General features: G+C 31.1%; 1 protein-coding gene across 2 annotated transcripts in view; it reads left to right on the top strand.

The window, feature by feature from the left end:
• Positions 1-12,032, top strand: part of LOC147063892 (paired box protein Pax-6-like) — a 106,682-nt gene that overhangs the window by 27,703 nt on the left and 66,947 nt on the right. For both annotated transcript variants that reach the window (XM_085959020.1, XM_085959021.1), the window contains exon 2: positions 2,532-2,729. In XM_085959020.1, the coding sequence (XP_085815146.1) occupies positions 2,532-2,729 (198 nt within the window). The remainder of the gene's footprint in view (positions 1-2,531; positions 2,730-12,032) is intronic.

The following is a 12,032-nucleotide window of genomic DNA, read 5'->3' as shown; positions in this document are numbered from 1 at the left end:
TTAGCCGTCATGTAGTAATCAGAAATTACCAATAATTCATGTTGCACACTTAAAGAAATCAAATTTTATTTATATTCAGACTAGCGTCAAAATATATACATAATTTGTAGACGAACCGATAAATTTGGATAAGTAACAACAATAGCCTTCTTAATTATAATACATTGTATTATAAAGCCGAACATAATCGATAACTTGAACAAAATAATAATAGTTAAGACTTTTCAGTCTGTTTTATCCATTTTGTAATTAAGAACTTATGATATGCAATAAATAATTATATTATATGAATCACTCATAGAGACTGTCGTTGCAAAAATAAATTAAGAAGTATTCCATCGTTTCTGCCGCCCGTGCGCTCCGCACACGTTGCACATAAGGATGCAGCGCCCCTGCAGAATAGCCAGTTTGATTTTTATAATGCAGTGGAATGCACAAAAGTGCATGGAAGCGCATGCGTCTTATGAGGTTTTAATGATAGCTGTACTAATGCATCAAAGGACATTGCTACGGTAACGGGTCGGCATATCGACATCCTTTTGAATGTCGCGGAATATTTTTATGAGGGTAACCGATTATTATTGAAGTGGGCAATTTTTTATGAATACAGGGCACTTTTCTATACAATAACAACCCTTTCTTATTATGAAGTATAAACTGCCCACTCATAATCATTAGTGAGCCTATAACTCACTACTACTGAATGACAACTTAATTTAATTAATTTGAATCAGCAAATTCAGTCATACATTTTTTAAAATCGAATACGCAATATTCTAATAAGTACCTACCTGGTAATTTCCTATACTTACGAATAATCAAATTTTTACAACCATTTAAACATTGTAGTAGATATCTACTTACTCTGACAGTAAGTATTTTAATGTGAAAAACATCAACATTTAATACGGAAATTACCTTATGTACCTACTTTTATGATATTAATGTTATTATTTACTATATAATGAAAACGTATTTAGTGTCAGTTATGTAGTCGTATAACCCATTCTCGCTGTATCCTACACAACTGGTGCGTTGCTCATCAGGTGGCAATTAGATATAATTATCATGTTATTTAAATGTGGCAATTAAATATTAATTAAAAGGTCCGCAGGGAAATATAAATATTTATTGAAACGTAACAAAGGTATAATTCTTAAGGAATTTCCCCATGCTGCAGAATGTACCAACTCAGTTAGAACAATTTTATAATGGTTTTCAATTATAAGTAAAACCGGTTTATAAAATGTCAGCAATATCATATTTTCATTAGGCACTTTTAATAAAAACTTCAAAATCAACTTAGGTACTGTATCTTTTCATATTTTTTATTAGTTATTACGCATTATTTTCAATTTGTGTGTGAGTCAGGGTATTTATAGACCTAATAGGTTAAGCAAGTGGCTGACATCCATTTCTCCTAAAAACTAAATCTGTCAATACAAACCTCTACTCTGTGGAGGCCCATATTATGATCCTATTAGGATCGAACATGGTCGGAAAAAAATACGCATAATACTGGTTTATTAGAAAAAGCATTGATTATTTTTATTGTTGCAAAAGTTTAGGTAAAAGAAGAATTTGATAAGAACTTATAGAAGTTTATGGTGTGATTTTATTTGACGTAATGATAGCAGTGGTGTTTAGCATTGATCGATGATCGCATTAGTAAAATCACGTAGATTTTATTAGTTTTACAATAATATAAACAATATAGATACGAAAATAAGCTTTGATATTATACATACTTAGGTACATAATATTTGTAGAAACGTAGTATAGTATCAAATGTAAGAAAATTAATCAATAATAATTATTACATAATTGGTTAATTATTTTTTTTATTAATTTAACTGGCGATTACGTGAGAACTCCATTTGGCTTAATGGTTTGAAAACAAGATTTTTATTAGCTGTAATTTAAAATCAACCGTCATAAAGATGGGTTTATAGCCCGAAACATCTGTCAACGTAAATAACTTAATAAAGCAAAATTAAGAAAAATAATTTTGTGTCAAAACCATCATAGGTAGTTGATACAATAATAAATTTATAAAATACTTCTCCCACATTCATACAAACCTCTGTCTTATTAAGCGGTGACCACATTGGCAAAAAGTTGCTGGCAACCTCATTAAATTAAGATTAAAATATTTTATGGTCATAAATTATGATAATTATCGTGAAATTTAATGAGGTTGCCAATGTGGACATGGCATTAGGTACGCTTTACATGGAGATTTATCGTACAGTTCGGTTATGAGGAATACAGCGGCAAACACATTTTGAAAATACCCCATATACCTACTGGATTATTTGTTACGTTAACCTAACCAAATCTAACCAAACTTAACCTAACCTCACCTAACCCAACCTAACCTAAACTAACCCAAACTAACAAATAATCTAGAATATCGGGTATTTTCAAAATGTGTTTTCCGCTGTATTCCTCATAACCGAACTGTAACGATTTATCTAATGTTCATAGAATTTGTAATTATCTGTATTACCAAATATCCTGACTAATTTCAGTGGCCGTGTCTTCTTCGTCCTCAGTGGGTGGTGGAGGAAACGGCGGAGGTCTGTTCGCTGGAGGTCCTCACTCGCTTCCACCTCTGGCTGGTCTACTGTCTCATCATAGACTTTTGGAGCTATCCAGGTTTGGACTGCGGCACTATGACCTTGCCCAGCACATGCTGACGCAGCAAGGAGCTGTCACAAAACTATTAGGTGAGTGAACTTTGATATTTTACTGTGCTATTTCCATATTATCATATTTATATCTAATAGTTTTATCAGTTAGCTATCATATTATTAACACATATACTGTAGGCCAGGGCTTACCAAAGTTTGGATCTTGGGCAAGTGGTTAACAGGGACGCCGTGGATTTGTTTGTTTATTAAAATTTATTTAAGGCTATACTTCACCTGGGGCACGGTCTAAAACGATCGTGACTACGCGACGCAAAGATTGTGCAAACGTCGCGTGCAGAACAAAACATAATTTTTCGTAAAATTCAACATGCGTCCATTTTATGTTATGTTGATTGTTCTATTAGTAATAATATTAATATATTCATTGACATGTTTTCTTTTTCAAGTAAATGAGTAAAGTTTTTTAGTCATCTTTACACGATTTAAGAATTAATTCCGCAGACTTTCGCTCTTCGATTGGCAGCGAGTCCGAAATTTCGTCGCACCTATAACAGTTGAAAATTATTTGCCGCTTCACTGAAGTATGATCTTAAGCCATTGATTTGATTCATGTCCTGAGTATAGTAAGTACTGCGCAACCAATCAAAATTAAAGACACTCGTGATTAAGTATAAGAACAGGAATTTCATTTCCAAAATTAAAAAGCTTACACAAACTTGAAAAGTATCTATACTGTGAAGAGCTTTATAAAAATACGGATAACTCACAAAATTCCAATATCATTCTTAAGGGTGTCTTTCAAATGACACTAACACATTCTGCAAGAAAATCTGTCATTCATCTATATGTATATCTAAAGACAATACAGTGTTTTTTTGGCTTGGGACTTGATTTGAAATTTGGGTTTATAGAAATGATCTTTATGAATGTTTACAAATGTTTATTAATATTTTGAATCAAATTGATCTACAGTAATAAAAAAAAAGCCCTAACGTTAATAATATATTAATTATTGATGCAACACATAAGTTCACATAATATTGTATTTGGTTTTTAATTTTTAGCGTTATCAACCCGTATTCTTCCTCCTTCTCTTGACGTTTCAATATAAATAGAGCTACCTATTTTTATACATTAGTTATTTACACATAAGAATAGACTCTAAAACGAACTGGAAACGTCGATGAGTAATAACCCAACAAATAAATACCATAACAATCAACCATATTATCAAGAATTTCATATTATTGACAGTAAAATTTAATTTTTAAATATATAATTTATGCAGGCATTTTTAATGGTTATTTCATGAAAAAAATATATCAAGGATTTATAATTCTACAATAATAATATACATTCCGCCTTTAACGCCTACCGAGTCCCATACGTGTTTCAAAATATGTTACATTACTAAAATAAAATAACACACGAGGTGTACGCAAACTCAACAGTCAAAAAGCTTTTCTCTCACAGCCTCTGGCCGTTTCCTAAGCGTTTTGAATTCGTAATTCAACGATAACAAATGAGGCGACGAGTCTTTAGATAATAATCACGGATTCGGCTACTTAAAAATAATATTAATTACCACCTTCGTCTTATTCCCATACAACAAAACAATACTTTCACCTCGGGCCAAACTTTATTCGGCCCGATCAGGCGTGATTTATGGGCAAAATGTTTATATACGTTCACGAAATTATTCACGAGAACAACATTTTAAGATGTTTCACGAGATATATTCAGAAAATAATGACCCGATAATTGTAGCATGATTTTTCTCAAATTATAATTAGAGGCAATGATTTCAGTGCTACCAACATTTTAAACACTTATCATAGGTAGCCTATCAGTGGTTGGTTATTGGAACTGTTTCATATATAACGCTTAAGGCATTTTTTTAATTCGATTATATTCAAAAGGATTTGTATGAACTATGATAATTATTCAACTCGAATAATATTCTTTCCCGTGTGAAGTTTTCTATGAATATTTTCGCCAAGATGCTATCGTAAATGATTTACCAATTATATTGTTTTTATCTTGATGGTTAGTTTTGATTAAAAAATATTTAATTGTAGGTGCATATCTGATTTTATTAACAAGAAACGAATCGATATATTATTATTTATTGGCTACTGTATACATTTTATTATAAAGTGTATATTATTTTGTAACATATTATTACCGTTTTGATAGTGGTCAAAAAGAATTCAATGACTGTAGAGTGTAGATTCAATATTTTAAATATTTACTCGCTCATAGTTTGTAAAACAATATGTACCTACCTGCCTATAATATTTCAATAATAAAAATGAGTAGGTACATAATACGTAATATATCAAAAAGTTAATATGTTGACCAAACAGTAAACACTAACGAGAAATTAATTATCGTTTCACTGTAAAATTACCCAGTAGGTAACCATTACGATTTCCGATACAATTTTAAGGATGGTTAAAACAAAGTGCAGTATTGCTAGTTATATCTGGCAACAGTTTATCAATATATTTCTAAATCATTAACGACGTATTTATAATTTAATAACCTCTCTTTAAAAATCCAAAGTGCTAGTTAAATTAAAATACATTTAATAAAATAACTATAACAATATGAAGTTAGTTTTCAACAGACCCTTATTTTGTATTAAAAAAATAAACTGTACTTCAAAAATCAATCAATAAAACACTAAAATGGAATTAATTAACAAATTGTATAAAATTGCATAATTCATCTTTTACTACAAGACTCCACCTAAACATTCAAAAAGAATGCCTGCTTTTGAAAGTAAAGATAAATGCATTGAGTACCTAGATATTTTCCAGGATTATTTATTTATAAGTAATGTAAAAAATAGGTATGCGTATCTATTAGGTATGTGTAAAGATTAATTGCCATTTCGTTTCAAGACAAGGACGAGCATACAATGTGCCTCCGAAAAATTGTGGTTAGGTTAGCTGATTACAATATTTAAATCAAAATAAATAGTTGAACACAGTTGTAAGTTAGACACCTTCCAAACGAAGAGAGTGCCAACGGTTTAATTACAACTACTATAATTATATTCGTAGAAAGAGCTCTTCTCAGGGCTCGAAATGGATCGGAACGCACCGGAGCGCCGTTCCGGCTCGTGAAATTTGTAAAATTATCGCTCCGTCTCGTGAAAAAAATATGTTGACCATCTGAGCTAGATAGGCCATAGAATAGAAAATCTGACAAACTTATTTTTATAAAATACACATACGATTTGATGACTATGTAAATATCTTCAGAAAATTTGTCGAGCGCTCCGGTTCATAAACTTTTCCATTTCGAGCACTGGCTCTTCTATCAGTATGTAAGAAATAAGCCCATAAAGAAAATTAAAGGTATAAATGGAGGAACATAATTAACCACACATCAATGCAACTAACCCTCCCAACCACCTTGTACGAAAAAAGCAAGGGCATGGTTATTTATATAATATATTAAAAAATAATGCCACAAAGTCAGTTGGTTAATGTCACTGACAGTAGCTGTATAGCCCCAGTAAAAAAAATAAAAAAAATAATATTAGCCCTCTCTATCATAGTGTTATGATACCCACGGTGGCCGCGCAAGCATTGGACTATCACGCCGTGGGTCTCAGTTTCGAATTCTGGGTCTGGCAAGTACACAATAAATATTGTTTTTCAATTTGTGTGTGAGTCAGGGTATGGACCTAATAGGTTGAGCAAGTGACTGACATCCGTTTCTCGTAAAAAACAAAATCTGTTGATACAAACCTCTACTCTGTGGAGGCCCATAATATGATCCTATAACGATCGGACATGGATGGAAAAAAAATTATAGTGTTGTACTTCAACCGATAAAGGGCCCAAACAATCAACCCAACGTAGAAACATTGGCCTACCTTTCTATTAACGACTCCATTTCGAGCGTAGGTGAACTTTCTACAAACGTGATAACATAATATTAAAATATTGATATTTCTAGTAGAGGATATATTTCTATTCACATCGATATAAGAAATGATTTTTTTTAAAGAAGATGATTATTAATTTGGATAAGTAAGATTATTAATATTGATAAGATTGTATTCGGAAGACCAAATTAACTATTGAAATATGTACTTATTAAACGGAAGCATTCTTTTTATTATAATTGTATAGAAAATTTGAATAGTTTAATATAGTTATAATAATGTGTAAAGCGATATATTGTATCATATAACGAAAGGCATACGCTTCAATAAAATATATAATGAATACGTATAAAGTTTTGTAAATTGTATGTAATACCGTATTTGATTTGTCTTTAATCATCATGCATACATAATGAATGAGAAAAACAATATTCACTCCAATACGAAGTAAATTAACATGAAATAACCCAACCGTGATGTTTTGACGTATTATTAGGAACAGTTGAACTACTTTCTTTTTTGCCCAAATATTCGTAACCAAGAAGCATACGTGTGATTAAAATCAGTTAAAAATTATACCGCTACAAAATGCCAAATTAGTGCTTTTATTTTGTTCAATCGTTTGAAAAAGGCAATCAGATAAATAAGCATCGTACGGATGAGGATTTTAATAAAAATGATTACCTAGGTACTTAAATAAAAACAATATCGCAGTTAATATGTTTAATGAATAATTAAATGCAATATACGTAGCCTCAATAACATTAAGAAATTAAACCCACAAACGTGTGTTTTATGAGTGATCAGATAGACCCTCGCCTTCCCTAGGCGTCTATCGCATTTAGTTTACCTTTCGCTATTATCCTCTAATCCTAATCCAATATATCAATTTTCGCGCATTAGGTTTTCTAACATTTTTTCAAGTAGATGTTCTTGCCCATTCTTTGGTCATGACTAGTTGATTTAAAAGATTTTAGTAACTAAGAAACTAATTTTTCTGGATGGCAAGAGAGAACTCGCTTAAAAGGAATGCAGAGACTGAGAATATTTGGCGTCATGAATGGCAGAAATCTGGGGTAAAGAACTCTCATCTTGTGATAGATAGAGGTCCCAGAAACCCAATTCTCTCGCAAATATATCGTAGGTCTAACACGCATGAGCGGAGATTAACAACCTCTCTTTTATCTGAGTGTGGTGAAATTTAATCCGTTGAGGTCATTTTTGAGATCTGCGATCTTTACCTATGCTTTCCTTAGAAGACTTTTTGCTATCCACCAAGCTGATAATCTATTCTGTTTTCTATTGTGTCAATATAGAAAGAATACCGAATTTTCAAAAATTCATATCACTTGTAAATCGTTTTACTTCCTGGATACTTTTCATTCATATATTAAAGAGACAAATGCTTTTAACTTTATTAAATTAAACAATCGTTCTTATAATTTAGAAACGTTTATACAACCAACTTACTTACCTCTCGATCTTAACTTTGAATCGAACTTTTCAAATACCTACACGGTAAATTTCGCGTGTCGCTCTGCTACCTCCATACCAGAAAAAGACGAAAGATAAACGGGCTTTGTAATTATTTCTGCACGTATCCATTGCATACACGTGTTTCCGCACCGCCGACCCTCCTCAGTTATTTCGCTACCCCTAGGGGTGCCACCTGTCGGAGCTTTTTGATGTCCTCATTCTGAACATAATATATAATTATTTGTAAAATTAGGTGCCTATATATTGCCATGCTAAGTAAAAAGACAGTTGAACATACATAATTTTGAAAAACACTTTCTGAGAAAATATATTATAACCAATAGAAAAAATCTTTTTGAAAAAAGTAAGCCACCCCGGCAGGGAATCGAACCCTGCATCTCCTGGGTTTACGCCCCGTCCGTTGCATTTACCTTTATGCTACAAGGCGATGTACTAATTGCGACAAATTTTAACTATTGGCCTTTTTAATACCTACTCATCACCGTTCTTCTAAATCAAGCTACTTTGGCAATCGGTTTTTGTTTTATTTAATCAAAGTAGATACCTATTACTTCAATTACTAACCGATGTCGTGGGTTTCTCAAATATTTTTTATGATGTAACTTACTTGAACTTGCTAATAATTTATAATTAACTATTTCTTTATTGTTGAACATACATAATTTTGAAAAAAAAAATCAGAAAGTGTTTTTCAAAATTATGTATGTTCAATAATCAGAATGGTACATTCTTAAATCTTGTGAATTATTCGTTGAATATAAGAAATAGTTAATCATAAAAAAACAGTGATCTTCAATCACATCTTCAAATGTGTTAATCTTGCCGATTTTTTGAATAATAAAATGCCTAATTCTTGTCAAATTCGGGATCACAGAGATTATCAATATAATTTTTTATCGTGAATATTTTACAAAAATTATCTCGTAATAAATTATACTAATAGTTTCAGAAATGCGTTTAAAAATTAATAAACGTAAAAAATCTTAACACCACTGCACAGTTATGTACCGAAATATGACTATATTCTAAAACATTAGAGCGAGAGGTTTAAAAGAATACCATTTTATGTAACAAAAATACTTTATGCAGTCATCAAATGTTTAAAATAACTGTAAAAGATAATTAGGCTTCAAAATTATATAAATAGATTATCTACAACGTTTAAGGAGTGTCCAGGATCATGGTTTCAAAATACAATAAAAACTCAATTTTGACCTACGACGAGCACGTGGGCCGTTAATACTGACTAGTTATATGAGTGTAGCATTACTTTTATTGAACATAAACAATTTGAAACTGCCACAGATAGCTAATAATTATTAACTACGCTTTCTTAGATGGCTTCAAATCCTTGCCGGGATTCGTAGTTTTTCTAGATTTTTTTCAAATAAGCATATTCCAGAGACTGCTTTATTTTTTCATAATTTTAACGTCATTTTCATGAGCATAAATTATTATTTTCAAATATAAATAACTCATTCATATTCTGCTGATAAAAAATAATATAGTATTAATTATACTTACATGAACGATAACCGATAACCATAACGTAGTATTACTTATAATGTTATTTTTATAATATTAAGAAGTAGGTTGTAAAGAATTAGGTAAAACTTTTATTATGTGACTCGTTTATCATCAGTTTTATAAGATCGATTTCGTAATATTAATGAAATATTTCTAAAGATTTTTATCGATATTAAATTCTTCATTGTTAAACAAAAAGAATTTTCACATTAATTAATATTTATAGAATCAAAAATTCAGTAAACCACTTTTCAAAGAATAAGTCTTAGCTTGATTGCATTCTGGTTCAGCAATCATCGATTCATATCACAGATTGCCAACCCTCATTGCATATTACTGCTCTGGGAGAGTTTCCCGTCAGGCGTTTTGAATTTACTACTCCATTGTTCTTTCGCATTTATCAAAAAAAACTACCGTTTTGCAGCTATCAAGCCCCGATTGAGACGTCCTAAGATTGCTCAGGTGATTTTTTTCTCTTCGCGAAAGAATTGTTTGCAACAGTTCCCTTCCCGCTAATTTGAATAATGTACCACTTAGGTACACATGTTTTGCATCGCGACTTACGTTAGATAGTTACCCAATGTCTTTTGTGTTTTTACATGCAAATTCTGTTAACTAGGTAAGTATTCTGATGGTTCATTGAAAATGCACGATGTCTACCTATTGTGATACTGTTTATTGTAAGTAGTATGCGAATTAATTTTTTGTTTCGATGAAAAATAAGATAGGTATATCTAGTAAGTAGATATCTACTGAAAGCTTTAATATATTATGTATGACATAATATGCCTTCGGAGTCGCAACATAAAGCACCTAGGTACCTACTAATAACTGTTTATAAAAACTCTAATTACTATTATATAATCGACATTACAACCTAATATGAACTTCAAAAACATCTCTATGATTATGAATCTAAGACATACGAGTAAGGTTAGAATTTTTATAAATCACCTCTTCTGGCACCTTATAACACGGGTTTGTTTCATTCGTGTCCGGGAACTTGTACGTATGCAGTTCGCCGTATCACACTTCACTGTGAAATGTTGTATCAAAAATATATGGCCGTATATTAAAGACCGTCCAATCTCTTTGGGTCGTATGGAAGTGATATAAAATGCATGTCTAAATAAAACACGGTTTTTGTCGGCTTACACTTTAAAGGAAGCCAGCAGCAAACAAATTTTGAAAATCGCCGGTATACTTGATTATTTGTTAGGTTTGGTTAGGTTTTCATTCTTGAACTTGCCAAAATCAGCTATGAAATTTGAATTAATGTGCATATTGAATCTAATAAAATTGGAGACCGTATAGTAAACGGTCATCTCTTTTCGATAAGAAAGCTCACGGCGAACTGTGCCACGGTGAAATGTTTTACGTACAATTTACATGTAACCTGTTTCATTTGCGTTCAAACAGAATAAGCAGCAATTTGAATATTATTTTAGTCGATAGGTACGATTGTGAATAAAAAAGTAATATTATGACAGATTGAACTTTTAAATTAATGGAAAACCGTACTCATTAGGTATCAAATAGGTACATTTAATTGTATGAAAAAAATACCAAACCACTATTTCACCAATCTATGTATAAATATTATAAGACTGTTAAAAATTATTTTTGTCAATTTATTATTTCAAATGGAAAGTAAAACATTTTCTTGGCAATATAGTTTGACTGAAACATATTATTTTGTAAGATTAAAATTCTTCAATTTTATTATAAACCGTGAACCAATAAATAAAATTGACCTCAGACAAAAGGCAAAAAGTCTCACTAAATTGTAAAATATACATATATATTTTTTTTAATATTTGTGTGTGTGAATTTAGAAAAAAATATTGATGATGTTAAATATGATTTTAATAAATACAATTCACGTATCATGCAATCCAATATCATTAGTTTATAAAAACTAAGTAGTGAAGTATATGAAGAAAATGTGATTTATTTTTTTGATGCAAGAAGGTTTAATTTAATGAAAAAAAGAATAATTACATACCTACTTAATATGTTAACATTTTTAATTTTTTTGTTGCGCCATGAGAAAAATCCTAAATTAAAAATACATATTTAGGTAGGTACTTACCTTTTGTTTTATCTAAACAAAACTGGGCGTTTTCCAATTGTGTTTCTGTTACAATTTGCATAGGCGATGTCGATGTGTGGTAAATCGTTTTTCGGAAACAATGTTTACATAACGAAAAATTTCGTGAACTTTCAAAAAAAAAACTATCAAAGTTAAAACATCGAAATATCTTGACGGCCGCTAATTAGCTGTGGCAAGCCATCACAAAGCATTCGCATGGAATATGAAATGTAATTATTTAAGTACAATATCGTATCGTCAGATTTCGGAATGATCCCAACGGTACTTCCATGGCATTGTTTTTCCGCACCCCGATTACTGCGGTACCAATTTATTATTATCCGTAGATCTCAGCGGACAA

Source organism: Rhyacophila brunnea, unplaced genomic scaffold, assembly GCF_057557595.1.
Source record: "Rhyacophila brunnea isolate RB1 unplaced genomic scaffold, BYU_Rbru_1.0 scaffold_8, whole genome shotgun sequence".
NCBI classification, from domain to species: Eukaryota; Metazoa; Arthropoda; class Insecta; order Trichoptera; family Rhyacophilidae; genus Rhyacophila; species Rhyacophila brunnea.
This window is presented reverse-complemented; position numbering and strand designations above follow the sequence as displayed.